Raw genomic sequence first — 26,674 nt, forward strand, 5'->3', positions numbered from 1 at the left:
TAGGCATTCAACTGAGCGACTATAAACATTTCTAAAAAAAAAATAATGACTATGAAATTGTTTTCATTCATAGCTGGCAGGCAGCTGAGACAAAATCTATGAAATGGAGATGTTTTTATTCGAAGAGAGGGAGACGCGTGTTCGGGCAGCAGCCGCATCAACAACACATCCAGAAATTGGTGTCTGGACCATATTAATTGAATAATTCTCGTCTCATTCTCGTCTCGTGGCTCACCAGCCACACAGATTCGAAATTACACGGGAAAATCTTCGCGAATTGTTCGGCAATTTTCTTGTTATTTTCGGCTGTTATTGTATCTAGGCTGTAAAATTCTTCTAAAAAATGTTTTTTTAATGGAATTTTTCGCCGTGACTAAAAAAAGACTGAACCAAATTTCCTTTTTTCTTTTTTCTTTTTTGAGATTTTCTTTGCTTTAAGTCCATTAATGGAATGATTTTGCAGGAAAATGAGTAAAAACGCTGCATATCTGGATGAAAAGCGACGACAGAGAGTGAAAAATGTTCGAAACTACCTAAATAGAACAATATCCAAAATTTTTTCTACCAAATTTTTTCTATTTTTTCTTTCTTTTCTACCAATGAATATTTTTTGAGAAATTGCAAAGAACAAATTACAGGAATCACTCCAAAATTCCTTGAGATGAATGCCGAAGGCATAATGTTGTAATTATATTATTTAACTGACTTCAGTTGATGCTGAATAACATTTTTCACACTAATTATCGAACATAAACAAAGTATACAAGTGCAAAACAATTTAAATACATAACACACATACAAAAAAAGTACAATTAATTTTCTATTACCTTTTACATCACTGAATGTTGAAATCTCGAAATGAGCTCGTAAGATGTAGGGAAGAAATTGAATTTATCATTCTTTGTCAGACGAGACGACGTCGTTGTTCAGGAAGAAAGGAGGAGGAGGAGATTGTGGTTTACCCTGTGTCCAGCTAATGGTATGTTCCCTATGGGTATTATCAGTTAAGGATTCCCAAGAAATGATTAGGAGCTGATTTTTTTTCACGGGATTTAAGCATAATGTTCCCAGTGCATCAGCAAGATCTCGTTATTGTTATTATCCTGGAACTTTAGGGAATTCTGGGTCTGGGAAAAGGATCTCGCGTGAGGATTTCTCACGAATTTCTGTAGCAGGAGAATGACCTCCCAATCCACCACTCCTTATGCTTTGCAGGGCCAGTCTTGTCCTGTAAAATTCAGGCGAAATTCTAGTGAGCTCTGTTCCATCCTGTTTTTTTTCCGTTTTATGGCACATCTGCAGATGTTTTCAACAAATAATTAAATAAATAAATTCTCCAACTCTTAAAAATTACGGTAGAGCAATCGTTAAATGCGTTCCTTTCGGTTTCTCGGAATTCAGCAATGGGAAGAGAACAATAAAGTCTCCTCTGGCTGGTCCTTATTAGATTAGGATTTTTATGGATTTTAGTCATCATTACTGCTAAGGATTAGGAATATGACAAAACGGTCAAGGAATCTAAGAATCCAAGATGTACTCAGTTAGTGCGTTAGCGCGATACAAGGGTAATGCTCACCCCATATTATTATTATTATTATTATTATTATTATTATTATTATTATTATTATTATTATTATTATTATTATTATTATTATTATTATTATTATTATTATTAATATTATTATTATCCTTATTATTTCCCTGTTTTGTGCCTGAGGCAATAATGGATAACGCCTAGAATACCAAATACTAAAAAGGAAAATAGTGGCGAAACGAAATAAATCGATGAGTGTTCAAGCAAAAATATTTTTACCAACTTGAAATTTCTATCTTTCTACTCTTTCAAAAAGTCTACATCGAAAGATGTTGAAGTGCTCCTGAAACTACATAAGATTACTGTAGAAGCGTACGATCAGAAGATCATTCTCTTTTTTTAGTTTCTAATAACAAATATTTTTTTAACCTTCTGCAGACATTTTACCTTCTTTCTGCTATAATAAAATAAAATATAGAAATATATAAAAGATAGATAAATTATACATAGAGCATTTGGAATATAAGAGACGAAAAAAAAATCTGAACATATTAAAGACTAATTTGATTTATTGATTAATCGAAAACAATCAAATTAACAGCGCTTTGATTCACAATAAAAATTATGACTCTTTCAAAAATAAAATCGCATAAATCTTTAACTGGAAAACTCAAAGAACTTTAATTCTTCAAGAAAAAAATTCCAAATAGACCGACACCGTGGGTTGGAAAATCTGGATCAATCCAGCTCGAAAATCTAATAGCACTCTCAAAGGAAGTCGCAGAATTTCCTGGTAAAACAATGTTTCTAATGAAAATTTTTAGTATTTGATATATAATTTCTAGTTTTTTAGTGCATAAACCACAGTTCGTTCAAATTTTTGTTCGAAAAAAAAAGAAGAAAATTTTTAAAAAGCCAAGAAACCAACCCATCTTCGAAAATTTTTAAAATTCCAAGAAGAAAACTAAAAAGAACGAAAACAAAGAAACCAATCTACCTTTAAAAACCACGGTCAGTGATGCTCTTTTTTTCCGCTTCTTGAGTTTCTGGAAGAGAATCCTCGTTGTGAAATATGATATAACAGCAACAGAAAATCTGTAAACATTAGAAGAATTTATTGTTTTCACGCATAAAGTGAAGAGATTCAGAAACAACAACAACGATCTCTGACAGGATGGAAAGAAAAACAATTCTAGTGTTACCGGCTTAAGCTGTTTTTCTCTCGACTGAGGAAATCGGCGGGAAATTACAGAAACTCATGATAACATTACTGCTGAAAGATGAGCTGATCAGAAATCGTGAGGAACCGTTAAGGTATCGAGTAACTAGAGAAAAAAAAGGATCTGGTCGAAAATCCGTGATCACTGGAGATCGCGGATTATGTTTCTGAAAGGTAAGAACACTAAGAAAAGTTCTTAAAGGGAACGTCTGTTATGTTACAGCATGTTTTTACCATATTTCTTCTAGAATTTGAAATTTTTAGAATCAGGAATCGTTTCGAACCTTTTTCTTAACTCGAATTTACTTTTTTTGTAGCAATATTAGAATTAAATTTTTTGTTTATTTGCTCATTTATTTTTTCATTATATTAATTAATTTATACATTACGATTTACAAGAAAAATCAATTTTATTGTTTATTTCCTACGAATTATGCTTTGTTTAGGGGCCCATGGGGTATCTAGATAATTCGTAGGTCATTTTTCACAATTGAGAAGAAGAAGAAGAGGAAGAAAGAAGAAAAAAGGAAAGAAGAACAAAGAAAGAGAAAAAAAGGAAGAAAGATTTCCAAAACGAAGCTGTCTTCCTAAAGATGATTTGAAGATACCTAAAATTGAATTCAAACCAGGAAAACGAACTACTACTACCTGGCCAAGTGCCAAATGTGTACTGAAAAATTTATTGGTGAGTTTCGCAGACGAGACACCTCCTCCGTATGTTCACACTATTATTTACCGATTCGTAAAATTTCTATTTACTTATCCTGAGCTTCAGGCTCATCAACGGAAAATTACTTAATTACTAGACTTTATTAACCCTTTCAGGGAGTAATATTTGTGATAAATATTCCGAAAGAAAAATAAAAAGTCCAATTACATTAGCATCGTAGACGATCCTCCTCAATATTAAAATTTCGGCTCGTCACGAGACTCATCCGAGATTTTTTGAGATGAGCTACTGAGCGACACAAATCACAATCCTCTGTTAAAAGTGTAGAAAAAAAAGCTGAAGAGTGTCAAGCGTTGAAGAAAAAATTAATTGAACAAAATGACAATGGACTTTTCCTTTTTTTGCGAAACCTATATTTGAATTAAATAAATATACAAATTAAAACAAATAAGTGAAGTACATACAACTAATTAATAAACATAATAATTAGTAAGTTGTTGCTAAAAAGGATAAAGAGCCTGACATTAAACCTTCCGCCTGCGATGCATTCGCCTTCAAGTCTGGCACAATTAAGATCTCATGAAAGCTGTATGTCTGGCTCCAGCAGTGGCTTCCATGCGCCCGTTCCAAAGATCTATCGAGTAAATTTTTTCTTATCCTACCAGGAAATTTTCTTACCAATGTATTTGCACTGAATAAATAAAAATTTTGGCTATTTCGGCCTTTGGCTATTTCGAACCAACGGAGAAAAAAAACGGCGGGATCTCTTAGCACTGTACCAGGTGAAGGTCGTTGATCTCACAGCACTAATTATGAATCCACGCGGTAATAATTCCTCGGAATGACCTAGTTTTAATTGAGGTTAATTTTCTTTTTGCCATTTTTAACATGGGTTTTTTTAAAAAAAGTTTAGGCAGAAATTAAAACGGGACAAATTGTACCTCGAAGTTTTTTTTTTTCAATAATAACGGTATAGTTCTCAGTACAATTTGATGTTTAGGTTTCATAGCTTTAAGTTTGTAGTTTAGTGAATGGATACGAAAGAGCGGATGTTTTTGTATTATGGATTCTTATGAGTCGCTGAAAATCTCAGAGAAATCCTGGGTGATGTGAGTTGGAGAAAAAAAAAGTTTTCTAGCTTTACAAGCACATTTTGCAAGGAAAATTGGTTTTGTAGCTTTCCTTATCGTCATTTATTATTTACGTTTATTACTATTACTTACTATTTACTTTTTACTATTTACCATTTACTTTTTACTATTTACTTTCGTTATTATCATTGAAAATATTTCTGGAAAAAATGCATACAGAATGATTTTTCAGTTGCCTCGTAGGAAAAAAAAAGCTCAAAAGGTCCCCCCGTAGTCCCAACCTTTGCGCGTGAATGTTGACTTCCAAAATCATCCGATCCGCTCGTAAATCCTCAAAACTGTCATCGATGAATAGAGCATAAAATACGGATAAAGTCGTCGGATACGAATAGTTCCACTTCCTGCCCACCAACGCCGATTTGTGGCTCGGTCTAATCCCACTTTGTAGGTGGATTGTTGCGTTGCGCCGGTCAAAATGATCCCCTCCCCATCCGCTCGACGTCCCCCCACATCCACTGCGCCGCCGCCAACAAACTGGATGGCCAGTTGTTTTTTTTCCACCCGGCCGACCACGATGGGTCACTAACAATTGCCTCCGTGAACAACATTATCTACCTCATTTCCGCACTCCGTAATACTCTAAATTACATACCTTTTGGTTGAGGATTTTAGCCTCAGAAATCCCTGTGGGGACACTGAGATTCCTGGGAATTCTTTTTCAGAAGAGTATGAAAAAATTTTAAACCAAGATTAAAGCATTTCTTAAAATTCCTTTTACAGAAGAGTATGCGCAAATTTTAAACCAGAGTTAGAGCATCGATGTGCTTGAGAGGTCCTATACTTTCCAGCGATTCTGGATACCACCAGACTTTCACGTCATTAGGTTTTTTTAACGTTCTTAAGGTCTTCTAACGAGTCATTACGTGAAGTCATTATGTTTTTCTTTACGTTTTAAAGATTTTACGGACTGGTAACACCAGACGTAACGTGATGGTCAGAGAAACGATCGATCCATACATTATCCCTACTATGCTCTACCAAGTTGTTTTAATTACTTTTCTAAAATTCCAGAAAAAATGTTTTTTTTTTCTTTCGAAATCTGTAGAGGGTTGGTTCTACTTTTTACATTTTCAATAACGTTAACCCGGATAAATCCAGCTTCGCACAAATCACTTCAGCCGACATGATCTAATCTGATTCGATATTGATTAGAAGTTTTAAATGCCCATCTAATCGCTAAGGATCATAGTTTTCTCCTGGATTCCATGAGAAATCCTTTGAAAAATCCTCTTCTCAATCTGGTTATGATTTTTAGGAACGTTCAACCGGATTTGTTTCGTTTAAGAGAGGAAATTAGCTAGTTTTCCTGCCCATTTTTTAAACATAACTACAAAAAAAAACTCAGAGACGAGGAAAATAAACTTGAAAACTAAGTACGTTCGAAATTAAATGTTTTAAAATACCACTGAACTTAAAAACTTAAAAATGGCGGGATTCCGTTAATTAATCCCTGTAAGGAGTAGGAATATGTAGGTCCAGAGAAATGAATAGAGATCGTGAAATGTTGACTATTTTCTCTTTCTCGTATATTTCCTCCTTTCTAGGATTAATATTCACTTGTTGACAACACCGGCACGCCTATCTATTAGCTATTATTTCATGGATGGGCTAAAATAAATAAATACATACATATAAGCTATCCGACACTAGAGAAAACACATACTACACATAAAGTACAGAGCGGCAATAGAGGTTATTTTGGTTGTGGAATAATTCAATGACAGAGAATGAAAAAATAAGAGTAACTGAGAAATTTTTTTTAGGATTAAAATCCGAGAAATGAAAAAAAAATCGTACGATTAAACAGAATTCAGTTACAGTATGGACATCGTACGAAGATTAAATGTATGTAATCAAGAAAGAAGGTGGGGGGGAAACCCAGGAGGTTGAGGAAAAGAGATTTCACTCCGGGATTCATTAACGTTACTTGTGAAGAACGCTACCTACCACTGATTAAATGGATGTTAATGATGTTATTGTGGAACCTCGAGAAGAAATCTCGCTCGCTTTGACTCGACGCTGACACCGTTGAGGTGTTTGAGCGATCATTGATCTCCACGAAAACCTCCTTGATCTCCATAATCATAGCCTGGGGGTTTGAATTTTGAGAAAAAAATGTTGGTGGTTCAATCGATGCTTTACGGTAGTCTTGCAAGAGAATAAGATTCATACATCTAAATAATAGTTACAATAATCTAAATCTAAAAACTGTGCGGGTAATACCTTTTTTATTTTTTCTACTATTTTATTTTATTTATACATAAATGGAACACACTGCTCTATTTTTCTGTCCAGTAACATTTTTAGTGAAATTTCAAAAAAAAAGCATTTTACAAAGATGCGCAACTCTAATTTTTTGTAATAATTGTCTCCTTGAAAGGAAATGTGAGTCAAATGTAGTAGATTTTATTTATTCACGTATTTATTGAAAACATTTGCAGGTGTGCCATAAAACAAAAAAAAAGATGGATTAGAGCTCACTAGAATTTCGCTTGAATTTTACACAACAAGACTGGTCCTTCAAAGCATGAGGAGTGGTGGAACTTCAAAGCAGAGATTCAAAGATTTCAAAACAAAATCTGGAACACTTTTGAATGTAATTAACGAATAAATAAATAAAGAATGGATTTTGAAAAAAAATTATGAGAGAAAAACTACAATTGCCAGTGGCAACTGTCTGTGTTTTGTCAGGTGTCCTGGACTCTAAGGATTATGTCAAGTGAGGAAAATCAGCATCAGCTAGACTCTAGTGCCCGAAGCTTTATTGAGATGTTATTTGTTATTTATTTAAAAGTGATTTTTTTTAAATATTGTTTTCTACTAAAAAATGATTAGACTGGGGATGTGTTCTTAATCAACTTATTGAGAAAATCCTTTTTTTTTCTCCAGTAAATACTGTCTTTAAACAACCGGCTACCGTATACATTAATGCCTGCTCAAAAAAAAAATAAGAGGACGAACTAATAGAGAAGCCCCAGATGTTGCCACACTACCTACATAATTCTATTTTAACTAGAAAAATCTCTACGTATTGAAATATTTTTAGATCTACAAAAGGATCTTTCCTCAATGCTCCATTTTACCTCCAATCTTCAGATATTTTACGAAATTTAAATTAGGAAAATACTCTGTACTCTGGAATTTTTAATTCTTCTGAAAAAATCTACTATAGTGTTCACTTAGGCCTATTCGAAATTCATATTTTCAGAGCAAGTAAATTTTCTCAGAGAAAAGTATTTCAATTATATTTTCTTGGTTTTTGCCCCGACCTTGAGTTTTTTGAAAGATTGAACGTTTTTCATCAAATGTCGTAGAAATGCATCGGCTAAATAAAAATAAGAAGTGTTAATTTGAAAAAAAAATTGTCCTTCCTCTATACTAAAAACACTGGCAAAATCCTTGCAGAAAAAATGGATTAAATATTTATTTCTCGTGATATTCATAGATATAGCATAGATATATAACCATACCCTCCCCATAACCACTCTCTCAAGGAACCATTACAACCAGGAATTTCCTAGTTATTTATTTATTTATTTGTTTATTTATTTATTCAAATTCACTAATGGTGCACCCTCCCCCCCCAAAAAAAAAAATTATACGCATTTGCCTGAGTCAGGACCATGTTGAAAAATTGGCACTCAACTTACTGTCAGCGAAACCTGGAGCGAAAAAAAAAATTGATGAAATTTTGTGATAGGCGCACTTACTGCAATACAAGCTACCCGGATATTGAGTGAAATACTAAAGAGTAGCACTCAAAATTCCCCTCATACGCGATATATTGACGGTTTTTGATCTCTTCTAAAAAAAAATTAAATTTCTAGGGAACAGTTAATGTGTTTCACGATCTTTGTTTATCATTTTGACATCTTTCCCTTAATATACTCCTACGTTCATATTTTCTATTTATTTTCTTTAATATTTTTTAATTTAATAATACGCTTTGGTGGCTTAGTTTTTGTTCCGATAGTTCATGTCTCTCCGTCATTCTACGTACGTTACACAAAAAAAAAAGAAATCCTGCAAGAAAAAATAGAAATAAGATTAGAGAGAAAGGGAAGAAGAGGAATAAAAAAGGAGAGAAAGACAGAGAAAAAACATAGCTACATATATGTATGAGACCGTAGCAAATAAACTAAGCTTAGGACCACTCATTTTACAAAATTAGGTAACTCATACAATACATTGAGGTAAAGTAAAATAAAGTAACTCATGCAATAGAAATAGTGTCAGTAGAAGTGAACATAATTATTCCGTAGTGGTAAAATTTCACCTACTTCTTTTTGAGATTACAAAAAATCCTGAAATCCTCCATCGATTGCCTCACTATTCACGATCACAATCGAAAATCCCCTCCCAAAGCTGAGCGATCCGAGAACACGAGACACATTTGATAATTACAGAATCCTTTTCCATTTCCAACGTCAACGTCAACGAAGGGATAATTTTTCTTGTCAATAGGGTCGGATCATTTAATGTGCACTTTTCTTTTCTTTCTTTTTTTTCAGAGTCATTATAGAAGCTCTCGTAAATCATAGCAGATGAGCGGAATCGATGTGGACTGCTTTCGCCTTTATGACTTTTTTCACGATGTGACCATGCTCCTCTGCTTCTTCCACATGAAAATTCTACAAAAAATTCAGTTTTTTCATATTTTTCCACGAATACTTTCATTCAGGATTTTTATTCAGCAATTATATCTCTTCAACTTTCGTCCCTTAACATGTTGGCGGCAAAAAAAGTGTCGCCCACATGTGGACGACACTTTTTTTGCCTACATGGGACCGTGTGGTCCATATTTGGATTAGAGTTGTTTTTTTTCTCTATGAATTTGATTTGACTATATTTAATATTATTTATTAATTATTTATTAATTTAATTTTTATTTATTAAGGGACATATTCTCTTTGTCCGCTATTAATTACAAATATTTTTAGTCCAATTATTTGTTTTGGATGGCGGGTGTGGCGCAGTCGGTTAGAGATACGTTGTGGTCACGCGGTCTGTGTATGTATGGTTCGAAACCCCGCTGGTGCAAGCCAAGCATTTCATCCGTCCGGGGCCAATAAATTGGTGCCAGACCTGTCTGGGAGGTTAAATACACTGATCACTTGACTCATCGGCTGACCCCCGCAAGTCATTGTATACAGCTCACACGAATTAAATCAAAAACCTCAACGATTACGAATTGTAGGGAAACCCATTGACGCATCGCAGGTGGATTGCGTTGCGTGTGTAGTGAGGTGCGTTGCGTGTGTAGTGAGGTGCGTTGCGTCTTTTATGCACCGCATAAGTAACACAAATCCGTCGTTCATTCCGTTTCATTCCAGCGATGGAGACACGTCGTTTTCCTGAAATTCAATACGTTTTTTGAGTCAATTAAATCTTTTGTAGTCACCGTTCTCGGTCCCTTACATAGTTTATTCCTCCTTTTTTTCTTGAAAGGGTTTCAATTTGCTTTTTTCCTCCTCTTTTTTCCTGCAGAAAGCGATTCCCTCCAAAACTTTCGCTGTGTGTAAGATTTTGAGTCAACGATATATGGCGGCACTCGTACAATTCCCTCCTCCCATAAAAGAAGTGTCATTTACGGAAGAAAAACAAGAGGCCACACTTACCACACTACAATAAGAATGAAGAACGGTGTTACGTTGAAAGTAGGGCGAAAATTGTAAGTAGGGCAGGAAATTGTCCACTACACATGAGATTCCATACAAAACTATACTCTAGGGCTAATGTATGGATTATCGGTTTTCTGCATCATTGAAAATTGACGGAAAAATTAGGTCCCTGCATACGTAAAAATTCAAAAAGTTAATTTTGAAAAATTAAACGTCCACTCGTTAATCCTCGATACATTCGAGGAAAATTCGTCGTTGTCCGATAATCCTCCAGTCTGTTAATCCGTTAATTCGTTACCAACGAGAAATTGTGTCCTTTTTTCCCCAAATACTACTGTTATGTAATAATCAAGTTTTTAGCTACATATATGGCGATCACTAGCTTCTAAAAAGAATTTTTCACGAAAATCACTTGGAAACAACAACGTAAAGCAGAGATTATTAAAGAAATAAACAGAAAAATCAGGCAGCGTTAGCAAATCTCTTACAATTTCATCGAATACGAACTGAAATCAGAGAAATTCTTGGATGGAGAAGAACATCGATTTGGAACTTTTGAGTAAATATCCTAATAAAATATGTGATAAAAGAGATGAAACATGTAATACGTTCAAAATCTCCTCTCAATCAATCACAAAAAAGTGGTCAGTCAAAGTAAAATTACAAAAAAAAAGCAGTTAAAAGTCCTAGAAAAAACTGAGGCTCCGAAGGTTTTATGATCCGGAGGATTGAAATCCAAATTACAATCGATTTCATCCCTGAAATTCTTGTATCATCGTGCTATAGGGCTGAAGAAAATTTTGCAGATGGGCCACTATCATTCTCGAAACTTTCGCGATTAACAAATAATAAAAAAAACCTCACCTTCACTGAAAATTACTGGTTTAGGGTAAAAAAAAATATCTATTTATGTGTTTTTTGATGGAAAATTCTTCAGAGAAGAAATGAAAGAAGTATTTTTTTAAATATCCTAGAGATGAATTCTTAAGGAACTTCAAGTAAGATGCCGTAAGTCTCCAGTGTTTTCTGGAGCGTAATCTCTACAACAGATATGTACTGCAAAAAGAACGTGCAAGGAAAATAACAGTTTTTTAATTAAACTAAAAAAAGAGCTGTTTGATAAAATAATAGTTTTTCCCTTAATCAATGCTCTTCATCAGAGTTTACTAAGTAAGAATTAATGCGAGTAATGTAGCCATAAAAATGATCTATGATCTAAAATTTAAAAACAAAAAAAAAACGCAGAGCAAGGTTCCAGAATTTGATATTTAAGAAGAATCCACAAATTTTCGCCATAGATTTCTGGACAAAGAAAAAACAAAAAAAAATTCACGGAAGCACGCTCAAATTGTTCGATTATATGTCCACTTTGAAGCAGACCCGAGTGATCCTGCGCGACTTGCATTTCTATCAACTCACCTTGTAACCCTACGAATGTTAACGTATTTCCTATTTCCGATGAATCAGTGGATCATTAGGGAAAATCTTACCGCTGCAGGTAAATGTGTTAATTTTTTACCTGATAACGACCATTTTTGATCTGAGCAAGCTATTTTAATACTGCGTAGATCATGACCTTAATGAGGATATAATATTTTCGTATATAACACCTTTTTATTAAATTTGAACCCATTAAACTTATTTAACTTATTGAACTTGGAGTTTGAAAAAGTAAAATTTTTGTGTCTCGTATATTTTGCAAGAAATGAAATTAGAAAATATGTACATTTCGCAAGAAATTAAAATAGAAAATATCCGTTTTCTTCCAGAATTCCTTTCCCCAGAACCACATCAGATCGAAGACAGGTTTCATACAGGCGTCTCTGCACCACTTGCTGGAGCTTTGTCGCTTTTTTTCTGATTCTATCGGAAAAAGAACCTGAATATCATCCACATATTCACAATAATGTCCTAGTTTTTAGTTGTACCAGATAGCCTAGCGAGCGCTTATTGTCAATATAACATTACTGGGACTAAGTGCATGAATATACAACCTCAAGAATCTGTTTTTATTTTTCGTCCTCAAAAAAGTAATAAGAAGTTATCGTTCTGGTTTTTTCCATCTCATAAAAAAAATGTGGAAGAAAAAATTCAAGGATCAAGGAAAAAGCAGCAAATTGGAGCCGTTTGAGAACGTTTTTCTGATTGTTTCAGCCTCACGAAGAATGAAGTTTGAGTTCATTTATTTACATTTTTTCTGAGATGTTGATTAGATCTCCGTTTAAATTATTCCTGTTTGACTTCGTCTATTTATTTTTATTTATTTATTTTTCTCTTAGGAGCTGCTTATATTAAACTTTAGGTTTAATTCTTCTGACTCTTTTCCAGCTCACCCTATCACCTTAGGTCCTCGTTTTGATTGGATCTTAATAAATCCACCATATACAAAATTGTTAACGAATTGCTCTGCCGGTTTCGAAAAAAGAAAAAAGGAAAAAAGGAAAAAATAAATAAAATAAAAATATTATTATCGCCGAAACGTTGGTCGTTGTTTAATAAAGACGATCAATACCAATCTTGGCTACAGCTCAAGAAAATCAATTTAAAAATAAAAATAGAAAAAAAAAGCGAAGGCTCCTTTATTTAACAGGAAATAAGTATTCATCAGAATCAATTTCAATTTTTCCCCCTTTTTGAGTTTTCAATGAGTCTAAAACCTCTGAAAATAACGTTGAACTGCCGCAAACGTGGTTTTTGAAGAGTCACTTCGAGATTCACCGAGTGAGAATCTGCCCGGCGTTCAACGAGGGACAACGAGGCCGCCCCCCACACTACCAGGAGGACCGGTGGTGGCCTCCGGTGCGCATTCATGCGCGCACAGCCGCGCTCCACACTGCTGCAGCGTTCGAATGCTATTCATATTATGGATTCTTCACGCCACGCGGATTTACTTTTTTCCTTTTTCCATTTCCTCGAACGGTTGGGTTTTCCCTCGGCTATGGAATGGAATCGCCCACCGCCCCCGAATCACGGATGTTCGTAGACGGTTTTACGGTCTTACGCGCACCATCACCTCTTTCCCGTTTTCTTTCCCTCCGAGTCCGATTTTTCCTGCTTTCTCGACTTTTTTTTATAGAATACTCCACGAAGATTTCTCCTTTTCTAGGAAATTACTACGAAGTGGAATTTAACTACTAAGAATATCATGTATGAATTAATATAATGCATGTGTATATTTTATGTTTAATTTATGATGTAAAAAATTGTAAAATAGCTATGAAAAAACTACTCTTGTATTTTTACTCTGTGAAAAATGACCATTCCAAAAATTTATTACTTCCATCTCCTTGATTTATTAGCTCATGAACCCTTGGAATCGAGTTTCCAATGGTCATACCTCTAGTTTTTCGCCTCCTCAAACTAGATTTTACTCAATTTGGTCACTCGCCACCGGTTCACCAGTTCACACTTTACTTTATGTCGCAGGCGGAGTTGTAGGAGTTCATAAAATGTGATGATGAGGTGATCACGTACTCACTGGACCTCCTCTAGCAGCTCGTGTCAGGACTCAGACTCCAAACTCACTCCAGACTCACTTGAAAATTGGTGGAAAAATATTTCCTAAACAGCCCCAACTCGTATTTTTTTTTTGGAGAATTCCATTTTTTGGAGAATTGGAGAATACGAATTCACTCGTATTTTTTTTGGAGAAATTTTTGGAGAATTCCACTAGGGTAGCCCCGATAAGAGATTCCAACAATTTACCTTTTGCACCAATTTTTTGGTCTTGAACTGAATCCATCAAGTTTTTATATAGTATTTATAAATTTATATTATTTATTTTTTATTTATGTTTACACATATTATATAGTATTTATGTATAGTCTTCGGAATCCCCGCAGATTCCTCTCACGTCTCAATATACATCTCAATCGGTGATGTTATTTTTTTTTTCCTTACTATTTTTCCTACATATCCTCCTATCCATAAGACTATTTTATCCGTTTTATTTGAACCGTTCCTAGCATCGTTTAAAATTTCGTTCAATTTATCGTTGAAGTTTTTGTTTTCGAAAAAATTCCGAATTGTTTCAAATCCATCCCACTTTTAGGTCACAACAGATGCATGATCGATGGATAATAATCCTCTCATTGTTTCCCGTATCAGGTGAGCGGTTGGGAAAATTTTTTTGACGTCTCTTTGAAAATTTCATGATACATATGATCGTCTGACGTCGAGAAAAAACTTCAGACGTCTCTTTGAAAATTTCATGATACATATGATCTTCTGATTGACGTTTGGCGATGTCTTCACGAGGTTCGGTGGGCTTCGCTGGGTCGCTGAGTCGCTCGCTCGCTCGCTTTCTGGCTCGTAGACACGAAGCATGACGGCCTGGATTCAGGTCACACGCACTCGTTTGCAAACAGAGGGGAAAAAATTTACAAGTTGCGCATTGAAACTAATCCAGCGAACAAATTGGAACAGCACTGAGAATTGCTTCACTCAGGTCAACACTTGCGAATGTGTCGGATATGCATAAAACCGATCCATCGAATGATAATTATCACCTCAACGTCGAGTCATTCGACTCCTGGGTCATTCTTGGTTTTTTTTATTCGATCAAAAGAATGTTAATTGAGATCGGAATCCCAGTGTTTTCAAGACCACACATTCGCTTGGAATTCCAGAGGTCATTCCGAAATTTTGATTGAGTGGGAACGAACTGTGGAAGAGACTTTGATACTCAGAAGAAAAATTAGGGTCCCATATGTGAAATTTTCTATTCATCGGTTCATTTAACTCCATCCATTGATGCTTCTCTCTGCACAATGAGGACCAAAAAGTGACAGCTATGGTGGTAGCTCCTGATACTGAGGAATGAAAAAGAGAGGCTGACAAAAAGGTAGAAGAAAAGATGATAAAAGTAATAATTCATTTCAGTCCTTTCTTTTTATTTCATCTGCATGTATTCCTGGTACCCTCAGGGATAAAGAAGATTAAAATTGAAGTTTTTATCATCTCTAACCTTCTGTGATTTTCTGAGAACAAATTCTTTTTAATAACAGAATTTTCAGTTCATACCAAGGAGAAAAGATCTGTAGGAAATTTTTTAGAAAAAACCCGGTATCCAAAAAAAGCAAAAAAAATGCGAGCGAGATTTTTTTCTCATTTTTTTCCATGAAAGAAATTGCTAATGTTCTAGAGGTGTTTTTTTTTTCGGTGAAAATTTAGAAAATCAAATATAAGGGGAAGAATTTCCTCATAGCATCGTAACTGTGCATACTTCTTTTTCAAAAAAAAATTGTTTAAAATTACTACACTTACAAAAATTTTAAGCCGATAATTTCAGAGTAAGTTCGGTGGGGGTTTTTGCCAAAAAATTTCACACGGTTTTTTGAAAATAATAGAAGTCCAGTTGTCTAGGTAAGAAAACAAATAAGAAAATGAGAAGTCCCTGTTGCAAATTTCTAGGGAAGAAGCAACTGAAAGAAAGTGTAACTTCCTTATAAGTTAGGGTTTCCTTTTATTAACTTTAACAAATTATTTTTTTCTCTGCAGAACAAAGTATGTAGTTGGGATTTACAGTGTTTTTTATGACTTTCTTATCCTAGTTTTTATATTTGCTCTGTAAGTTCACTAGGGAAAAATTTCCCTAGTGTATCGAGTGGCTTCTGGGGATTCGGAGGCCATTGGATACTTAGGAATTTTTTCCCTTACCGGAGATTCGAAAAGTGATTTCCCTTTTATGACTGTCGGACACCGTTTGCTATCCTAATGAACTAATTTCTCCTTAGTTCTCTTGCATAGCGTTTCTGGAAATGCGGATAGTTTTCCCGTCCACTTGACGTGAATGGTTCGCAGCAATCGAGTCTTCGGTCTCGATTTTCAGGGGAATTAGAACGAAGTCGAAAGTGAACGATCCTAGGCTGGCTATTGTGGTTTGCGGATGAATTGCAGGTCAATCCTCTGTCCACCTCGTTTCCTCCGCGCGTCCACGAACGATCCTCGTCCGACTGGCTGGCTATTCACCATCAAAATGCGCCAGTAGCCGATTTCGCCCCGAAACTTTCCGCATGCTATCCCTCATTTCTTGCGTTGCGGCGGCGGCGGTGGCCAGGGCGGGGGAATCCACGGAACTCATGCGCAGCGCGCTACCACTACTGATTGTCGCTATGAAACACACACGGTTGTTAAACGAGCAGGTCAAGGTTATCACCTGACGGCGGAAGAATAAACAAAAGTGTGAAGTGTGAGGTTACCACCACGGGCAATTGACCGCAGAGTGAAATGTAAGCAAACATTCGGAGAGGTTCTCCGTCACGAAAAACCTGAAAATAACTGGAAATTCACGGAAAAAAATGAGTTTTTTTTCGGGCAACTTCCCATAAATGCTACATTATTACTTCCAGTGTATTCGTTATCGTGCTACATTTGTGGAGACAGTAACCTTGATGAGTTCGGAGAATGTGCAACGCAATTTCAGGTATGAATTTTTAGATTTTGAAATGAACAATGAGGACTAAACGTGTCACTTGGAATGATTTTTAAATCTGAAAATGCAAGAAAAACGAAAATTCATATGAGTAGCATGCATCCTCCTCATAAAGAGACTTGCATCTGTCTGCTTAGGAATTCGTTTAAATCGTTTTCCTCAAGTAGGCTGGAAGATTAACGGAAAGAAAACAGACCATTGAATATTTTCCTCACTTCTTACTGAACAATAAAAAACAACATTCGCTAGAACCATTCCAGAAATAATCATCGTATTCGAGAAAATTCTAGTAGGAATATCATCGATCCATAGTATTTTGTGAGGTCCAAACTATCAAAGTCAGGAATTTTCGTCTAGGAAATCAATAAAATCTAGGACTCCAGTAGTCCCGAACAACCGCAAAAGAAAAATTAATGAGAACAAATTCCATCCTGCAAAAAAAATTGGCCAGCAACTTTCTTTTCAGTTAGTTTCCTCAGCATTCATTTAGTTTTGAGGTCCAGCGAGGTTGCATGTTCCAATTGCTTTTTTTCACTCAGTCATCATTTTCTTTCTTATAAGATTACATGGTTTTTCTTTTTCTCATCAATATCATTTAAAAAATGACGTCTGCACTTTCTTCTGATGCTTACATATTTTTTCAGAAATGCTAGCCGTAGGTACTGTTATCCAAATAATTGTAGATTTTACTGTGTCAGAAACGATGCGTCGCTGAAAAATATGTTTTCTTAATAATTTTTCTGTAATTTCTACAACAATAATTTTTCTCTTTTGTAACTTTTCTATACATAGAATCAATTTTTGTAACAGACCTCTCCATGCCTTCCATTCCAGGGGGAAAAATTTGAAATATTAACTAATTTTAGTAAGATGATGTAGGCAAGAATCCCCAAGGTTCATTTCTACTAGGAATTGATTTTCATCGGAGAATACTATTTGTGATTCTCAACTTCGCATGTAAAATTCGCAGCAAATTCCAAAATTTCAAAAAATATTTTTTCTTTCAGTACGATTGCCAGAGTTATGCTTCAAGGTTTCCAACTGATGAAACAATCTATTGTCGAACAACAAGGCATCGTGCAGCTAACAGTGAGTCATTTTTTTTTCTTCAAAACATTCGGAAAAGTTATTTCCTCTGCTTTACGTCACAAACAAACTTTTTCGAATAAAATTTACATGAAAGTTAGAGGAAAAAAATCTGACATAGAAGTCCCCTTGATATTTTCCTGGAGAGCAGTGTAGGATGCTACACACCATAGTCGCCAAAACTTTTTATGATAGAGAATTCTTAAGGAGTTTTCTCCGAGAAAAACTTCACCTTCCTGATTTTCCTGCGTTAAAGTAGAGATGAGAACAGAAGAACTTATTTGATATACACGATGATTTTGAGTGAATTATTTCTTTTCAATTTCTGGACATCGCGAATAGTTGTCCAGAAAATGGAATTTTTCAAATAGCCAACGTTTCTAACGAGTACAACTTCCAATTTATTTGGGAAATTTTCTAGGAATCAAACACTTTCTTCGATCTTCCAATTATTTAAACTTAGAGCTATCAGTTACAGAACTAATTCAGTCCTCCAATGATCTGGAAGTGAAGATTTTAATTCCAGACACTTTCACTGTGATGAAAGAATGCATATCGGAACAGGATCACTACCATACATTCCCCAATAAAGGCTATCCGATCGATGAAGAATGTGATCTGGTGGATGTTCAGGGTGAAGAGGTATGCACCTATTCCCCCCAGGGCATCTTCCCTGAATCATTTACCCTATTCCAGGTAGCGTACTGCCTATGCCGTAATCAAAATCTCTGTAACAAACCACCAATCGCTGATCAATTCATAGCATTCGAAGAGGTTACCATCCCATCCTTTACTTTTGCCGAATATTTTCCAGAAAATTCTATCCAGAAATTTGCTCTAGAAACATCCGGAATTGTTTGGAGATGATCCAGCCGTGACCTCGTCAATCCCATCAGGGCCAGCGCCGTTAGCGATACCGCACCCGAATTCGGCAAAGGTTGGCTTCGGTGCACCCCAGGTTCCTCTGCCGCCAATTATCCCTATAAATGATCCGAGGGTCAGTTAACCAGGAGCTGCTTCGTTGTTAAGGTCCCTCAACTCCTAAGAGTTCCAGTTCCAGGCGAAAACTCATGTAACTGAAACGGATATCAGGCGAGCACAGCTACCAATACGAGAAAAAGTGACCGACGCCGGATTAACTGCGGTTGAACCGCCGGTACCGCCACCAGGTAAGTCTCGTGAGAGACTCGTATGTTCCCTGATTTTGTTTGAACTTCATTTCTCAAGACTTGCAAGTTCCAGAAAACATGGATTTCTTCAAATTGTCACCCGCACAAGCTGGACAAGCCCAATTCGTTGGTAGCATCGGAATGAATCGTCATGCTGTGGCCGTTCAGCCCTCTTCCGGTTCTTCTAATGCTCCCAAAGCTGCTAGGATGCCTACAGGTTTTGCCCACTTATTTCTGTACCCAATTTTATGGATTCACGAAATTTATCAAACGGAACGTTGCTGGATGACAAGAGCTCTGAGTAGATGGGATACTGATGTCCTCTTAAGTTTTACGGTTGATTTTTACAACCTCAATCAGTACGTCAAAATAGTAGAACTTTTTCTGAACGATCACTTGTAAAAAATCATTAATGTAGCGCCGCGAGACCACCACGCCCATTTCATTTGGGATTTCGTTTGCGATCCGAAGAGCAGGAGATATGTAACGGAATTAGTGGGTAAAATATAGCAGTAAAAGAACAGTAAAACAGATGGGATTCGAAAGGTCGCGACGCGGTTCCGCGGTGCAACATGAGGTTCCTTTACATCAGAAATATTCTACTTTGAATGTTTTCACTTCCATAAATCTTAGGACACCCTTTTCACCCGATTCTCAATTTTGACAATGGAATTCGTACTCATAATTCAGTCCCCGACAAAGAGAATTGTAAGAGACGTATCAGTCACACAAAAAAATTGTTCATCTTCAAATGAATAAATAAAATAAATAAATATATAAATAATTATTCCTATTAACATCCATCGAATGAATCGGGTTCGTTGATCAGTGCCGCACATCTATGTATCAATCCAATCACCTAATCAATCTAATTTTTCTGCAAATTTCTATTAATTTCGATTTTACTGCATTTTTTTTACAAGTATAAGCCTCTTCACGGAGTCTCGACAGAAAACTTGCATACGCCTGTGGTCGACTAAAGCAATGCTTCAGAAAAATTTTTGTGTGGATGGTTTTAGGGATTGTTTTTTGAATGTAGGCCGGTTTTTTCTCGCATTTAAGGAAAGAAAAAAGAAAGAAGGGACCAGATATTAGCAGAATTTTGTGTAAATTACGGAGAAAAGGACTAAGGGGTCGCAATCATACATTCCACACCACCGCCATTAATTAGTTTATTTATTTATTTATTTAATCGTTTATAATTTCATCTATTTAATTATCCATGCTAATGATGTACAAAAAAAGAAGAAAAAAACACATTTTGTCTGATTCAGAACAAAAAAATTTCCGTTACTTAAAATTGAAAACAAAGGAACAAAGCGAAAAGAAAAAGTGTTGTAAAAAAAAAGTGAAGTCAACCCGTAGGGAAACCATAAAAATTTTGTCTAAATTTTTTCTTCGCACACAAACGCACGTGCATATGTCCGATGAACGGCTATTTTTAATACTTTCGATGAGGTCGGAGGTTGAAAACCAGTTTAGCGCTGATTTTAGTGTAAACAGAACGCTTGAAACCAGTAAAATGGAAAAGTTTACATAGCATTACGACGATTCAGCTATTGTGGATATTCAATCGATCGATTTTAGAGTTGAAATGCGCTCAATGTGGACAATCGGGTCTTCGTACGTTGGATGCGGACTGCGAGAGGCAAACCGTCACACGTTGCCAGGAATCCGATGCCGTTTGCTTTACGAGACAAATTATTGCTAGTCCAGGTAGGAGATTAGGAATTTTTCGAGAAGTCCCTACGCGTTTTTAATGTGTATTTTCTTTTTTTAGTTTTTTTTAAATTTTTTTTTTATTCTGAGAAAATTCTGTTTTTTTTCCAATTTTAAGAGAATTTTTTTATCTTCTTTTATTATTCTAGGAGAAAAGAATGGAAAAATAAAAATTATTTGTGTTAAGGTCAAAACGCCATCGAAAAGATGTGCGTTTCATGGCAAGCGGTTCAAGCAGAATTCCCCTCGGCCACCATGGACTCCTGCGATGAATCAAACGATGGACGAGTTCGTTACTGTACCTGTCGTACAGATGAATGTAATTTCAGCCCTATTTCCCTTCAGGTGAGACCCTGATGAGACCCTGAGGCATAGGAAAATTTTATAACCCTATTATCTCTGGCATTTACAGGGTTGAATTTTATGGATTTTAGATTTCAAAGGATTTCCCCGAAGAATTGTCTCCACAAATAGGAAGAGAACAGTCGGAACACGCACCGATTCCGTCAAATCCTGCGCTACAAGCGAAATCTTCTGGATCTCCACCGGCACCGCCGCCTGAACCACCACGTAGCATCATTGCGCCCCTACCACCTTCACCACCACGTATTGAAGAAGTCCCTACGGAGATTAGAAAGCCAGAGGATCACAGCCAGGAAAAAACGCACAGCTCTCCGCATTTCCACGAGGAAGATAACGGAAAGGGAAGCGAACCGCTGGGAGTAAGTTCACTTCTTAATGTTAGTAATAGTTTTAGTAACACTGCAAAAATTCTAAAAAAAAAACATTAACTTTGTTCCATTTACGTCTTACTATCTAATTTACACCACATTAATCCAATTTTTTCATTTTATTGTGGTATAAAAATAGAAAAAAAATAAAAAAAATAGAAAAAAAAAATAAAAATTGAAAACAGAAGAAAAAAGAAAAAAAGAAATCGAAAAATAGGTTAGAAAAAAATGTCCATCAATATCTCTTGCTCATTTCCGTACTTGCTGTCATTTACGTCCTCCAAATATTCCCATCGGTTATTGCGATGAACCACTGATTGAAAGAGCCCTTTGATCAAATCTCCTCTATATTATTAGGGTCCCATCTCTTCTTAGATCACTTCTCTTTTTCGTAGTATTAGAAGAACTAATAAGGATAGGTTTAATAGAGGTTTATTCAAGCTGTTGGGAAAATTATGGCGTTTCTGTGGCAACCGCTGTCTCAGCTTTTTAGAAGTTATTTTGAAAAAAAAAACCACAAAAATAGAGCAGTTTATGTTTTTGAAAAGGAGAAGAGTCCCAATCACTAGAACGTTAGTTTTTTTTCCAAATTCAGAATACTAAGATCAGTAACCATTACGTAAATAAATATGGTTTACTCACACCACTTATCTTCGAATTAAAATTTCTATTCAAACAAATCCTGCGAATTTATTAGAGAAAACATCGCTTTTGGAGTTTTTCTTCTAAAGAAAAAGTAGGATTAAAGTACTTAAGATTGGATGACGCTCATTTCAGATCCGAGAAGAACTCGTGAGACCAAATCCGAACGCATTACCACCACCAATTCAAGCAGTCCAATCTAATCAGGTAACTATGTTAATCAAATAATTTTTATTGCAATTGTCAGAAGTGTTTATTTTCTGCAAAAAAAAATCCAAAAATAAAAAATGAAAATGTTTAAAGTTTCTATCTTATTCCTGGAACAAATGAAGAACTCTAATTAACATTTTTGTAGCGTTTGCTAAGGTGTTCCGCATGTGTGGAATCGGGAATAACAGATCCCACGGCGGATTGTTCCTCAACCGCTCCAGCGTTATGTTCGGCTCAGGAGGAGTACTGTCTTACGAAGCAAACTCAGAATGATGACGGTAGGTTACTGTAATAGAACGTCTAATTCAAGTGATTCTAACTCTAATTCTAATTTAATTCTAATTTAACAAATTAGAATTAAATTTTAATTCAATTCAATCAAATTCAGTTCAATAAATTCAAATATCTAATTTTCACTTCTATATAAGCCTCTATTTTTTATTATTATTTTATTTTTACTATACTATACTCCTACTAAATACTAAAATAATATACTGCTATGTAATTACTGAATTTTTATTGCAAAGCTTTTTCCTATTGCATCCAGGAATTCTTCTGGATTTCTCTGCCTTAATGGCTGAAGTATACGAATTATTCTGAGTCTTACTAATATTTTTACAATATTTTTATTTATTTATTTGTTTCAAATCTCCTAAATACCCTCATACCCTCAGGTGTAGTATTTTGAGGCTCTTTCACAATGGAGAAACGATGTGCCGATCGGGAATCACTCGCCTCTCTCACTGATTCCTCGGAAGCGAAATCAGGATGTTCTACCGCCGGCGACGGAATGATCAACTATTGCCTTTGTCAGGGTGATCTCTGCAATAAGGACAGCCTTCTTGCTCAGGCACAGATCTCAGGGTGAGCTGCTGACCTCCTGGAAGTAGTCACTATATAACAAAAATCAAGGAACCATCTATTTAGTGTACGTAAGCCAGAATCATCTTCAAGACCGAAAACACCCTCCACAGAACAGATTCAGAGGATCGATCCGCCTAAGGTAAATGGTTTCAAAGAAAAAAATCGATAGTAGACATCTTTACTCCAGAAACTGGTCATTTAGTTGCTCGACCTCTGACGAACAATTATAATGTGGATTTCCGCTAACTACGCAGATAAAACGGCCCGGAAGATGCGGCGCGTGCACACGGCTTGCGCGCTCCAATCGAACTCTTTGTAGAATTGAGCGCGCCGGACCGCTCGAAGCCGTATCTTCCAGGCTATTTTTTACGGAAATCAGAAAGAAATGGACGGAATCACCCTCCTCTCCATAATCTAGGAAATAGATTCTATAAATTTACTACTTCGACGGTGAATTTTGCTAAGAACCTCACATTCCTTTCTGGTCATCTCCATAGCTGGAGGGGTATCGTATCGCAAAATTGAATATGTTGGGATCTTTCCATGAAAAGATACTGGTTATTCGCTACTCGCTGAGTACGAACACGAGCTCAGATCTCCAGATAATCCAGAAAAAGACGAGCGAATCGTCGTTGTATGATCTGGTCCCTCCAACGATGCAACTCATTACATTACGGTAGCAGACGTTAAAAGAAAAAAATAATAATAAAAGCTAGATAAAAAATGAATAAATGGCGTCTATATACGTTTGAACTGTTCAGTCAGTTAGTGAGGAGATGACTCGAGGAACAACTTTTTTTTACATTTAGAGAAGTATAATTAAATTCTCGAGTTCTTTTGTAGAGGCTTTTTTTTCTGAATTTACCACTATTTTGAATTGTGCCGATCCATATTAGGAATCCTACGATTACGGTACATTTTTATATGCATATATTGCTGTTGCCTGATCTTTGTTCTACCATATAACAAAATCCTTCTATCTGTACTGAGGTAAATTTGACTCAAGTTATAGTACCGGATCTGTTTTTTTTTTCAGCCAGCTCCACCGAATATGCCAACCGTATTTTTGGATAAGGATGAGCCGTCCGACATGGCAACTGCTCTTGTGCCAACGATAAGGTATTTACTATTCTCTACCTATGCCCCCACATGGTGATTATTTAAAGCTTTTCGGGAAAAAAAGTACACATCAAGAGATTGTTGTCAGTTATTTTCTTTCTTTTTGTTTAATTTTGCCTTCAGTACAGAAATTCAACTTTAATTTGTGTCCAAATGATTTTTTGAAAGTAACCTTGGAGAAAATTTCCAGAAAAAAATAGTATGTTCTATTGAAAAAAGTCAAAATAAATAAGATAGAGGATAAAATTGAAATATGGATAGTTTCGCATCTATCTAGACGATCCATTTTTGGATTAGCCTTCATTGAGGCTTCTCAGTAGGGGAGGAAATCCAATACTAACAAAACAAAATTTAAACAAAATCATTAAAACAATGTACAACAAGCAAAATATGAAAACAAAGCTAATTACTGAATGTAAGAGTCCAAATCGTACTTTACTATTTATGAGACTTTTAAAATTAGAAATCCTTTAAAAAATTAGAAGTTTGAAAATTAAAAATTAAAGTTCTTTAAGAAATTAGAAGTTCAGCACAAAAAAAAATCCTGTACATAGTTATGTAGTAGATTTATAGCATAATACATCACATAAAAAAATTCCGTAGGATCACTTTGACGCGGTTCCGGCTATGCATGTAGGTGAAAGTAATAATCGAAAATCGGAAACCGAAAGAAAATGTAGCCGTGCGGTGACTCAGGGTACAAAAATGCTGGAACTTCTTCGAGATTCGCACTCCATTTGAAATATCTAGCTTAATTTTTGTTACCCATCATCCCATCTCACCTTTTCACTCACCCAATTCATTTCCTCGAATATTCATAGCCCGTTAATGTTTATTCGTTTACATTCTTGAACAAATAAAACTTTTTAAAATTCAAATTTTGAATCGGACACATGTAGTCGTTGTTTTAAAAGCCCAATTTTTGGATTTTGTAGAAAATTAAAAGATATATACGGAGTAGTTCCGTTAAAAAATCTCCAAAAAGTTCCTGAGATTCATAAGGTCGTTTTTTGATGCTCATTTTTCCATCGGGACATTGAAAACACAGAATAAGGAATCTCTTTCTCCTCTTGTATCTTATATTTTTCTGCCTACAGTTCTAGGATCCTACAATTATTCTTCGGTTTCTTTTTCCGAAGTCTTCGTCCTCTGAAATTCCAGATCTTCTATGTACCTCTATACACAAAATCCTTCCTAAATTTTCCTTCGTTTCCCATGAAAAAATGTTACCTGCAGTAGAACAATAATTGTATCCCAATATATCCAACTGATGTTTTTCTCAAAATAATTGCTCTAAAGTATTTATTTTTTTGAAAATTTTGTTGAAAAATTTGAAATGCTTTCTTCGCCCTTCCTTGCCTCTTACTCTGGGCAAGCCTTTGAGTGTAATAAATAAATAAATAAATAAATAAATAAGTAAACAATTTTCTTCAGGATAACCGATGAGGAGAAGGAGCTTATCGCACGACAAAAGGAGTGGGCGGAAGCGGATCTGACCGGAGGAGGATCATCACCTCCACTCAAATTTATTTTCCTTTCTACCTTTCTCATCATCGTTGCTTTCTTATAAATTCCATAGCTTCATTTCCCCATAAACCTCGGATCATCTCATCTTGATGATTTTCTTGTTGTTCTGTGAAACAATGTGATACTCTCCTGGTGGTATTGATGATCTTCTTCGATTCTGTGTTCTTCGATTTCCTGAACTTTTACGGAACAAACTTTTAAAATTAAACTATTGAAAATTAATCCGGAAATGCTTCATTGTATTGCAATCATATGTTTTCCATCGTCATGTTGTTTACGATTAGCAGCTGGGAATGGGATTAGCAGTTACATATTTGTATGTAGAAACAAAGGAAAAAAGAAAGAAAATCCTATTTCCTATTCGACTGCTCCGTGAAATGTGCTCAATTTATTGGGTTGAATTTTTAATTAGCAACGAATTTTTTTCTATACGATCAATAAAAATACGTATTGATTATGTGTGCGTGTGTATAGCTGTACGAATTCGTACCAACATACTACTTCTAGAACCACTTCGTAAATGGGCTTCAACGGTTTTTGAATTGGCACGATGTGGTCCAGTTTTTGAGTGGTTTCCTGGCTTCCCGAAAATGCTTACGCTCTTTGTAATAGTACACACATAGAGACATTTTAGGGCAACCGGCAGTTTTCGGAAACGCGACCAACCGCCGCTTTTATTTTACCGCGTTTTTTTCCCCCCCGCCGTTGTTGTTGCTCCACACAAAACTTCTAGTTGACTATAGGAAATACAAATGCATGGTGGTGGTTTGTTGAGCGATTGTGGATTTCCATACATAAATGTTTCCGGAGGAAAGTTCGGTCGTCGGGAATATTTTCGGAAAACTTTTCGTATCGCTAATAGTACAATCGCGCCTCGGCCATGCACTAACAGTCACGCGCTGTGTTGTGCTGGTCCGGAAGAGAAAAATAGGAAAGCACAGTTATTTATTTCAATATCTTGAGATGTTCCAATCCGAAA

General features: G+C 35.7%; 2 protein-coding genes across 2 annotated transcripts; both read left to right on the plus strand.

The window, feature by feature from the left end:
- Positions 1-1,531: 1,531 nt before the first annotated feature.
- RB195_020751 (uncharacterized protein) lies at positions 1,532-1,738 on the plus strand (the record flags this gene model as incomplete). The annotated part of the gene is made up of 1 exon (XM_064189197.1): positions 1,532-1,738. One exon carries the CDS (start codon positions 1,532-1,534, stop codon positions 1,736-1,738), a length of 207 nt encoding a protein of 68 aa, XP_064045078.1.
- Positions 1,739-14,256: 12,518 nt separating this feature from the next.
- On the plus strand, positions 14,257-25,738 carry RB195_020752 (uncharacterized protein; the record flags this gene model as incomplete). The annotated part of the gene is made up of 17 exons (XM_064189198.1): positions 14,257-14,302; positions 16,546-16,619; positions 17,636-17,717; positions 18,241-18,356; positions 18,411-18,488; positions 18,556-18,711; positions 18,775-18,883; positions 18,957-19,100; positions 20,471-20,599; positions 20,790-20,947; positions 21,037-21,324; positions 22,111-22,182; positions 22,331-22,463; positions 22,875-23,049; positions 23,113-23,188; positions 24,086-24,168; positions 25,603-25,738. The coding sequence occupies 17 exons, from the start codon at positions 14,257-14,259 to the stop codon at positions 25,736-25,738; spliced, it is 2,055 nt and encodes a 684-aa protein (XP_064045079.1).
- Positions 25,739-26,674: the final 936 nt, after the last annotated feature.

The sequence above is a fragment of the Necator americanus genome, chromosome II (genome assembly GCF_031761385.1).
Source record: "Necator americanus strain Aroian chromosome II, whole genome shotgun sequence".
In the NCBI taxonomy this organism is placed as follows: domain Eukaryota; kingdom Metazoa; phylum Nematoda; class Chromadorea; order Rhabditida; family Ancylostomatidae; genus Necator; species Necator americanus.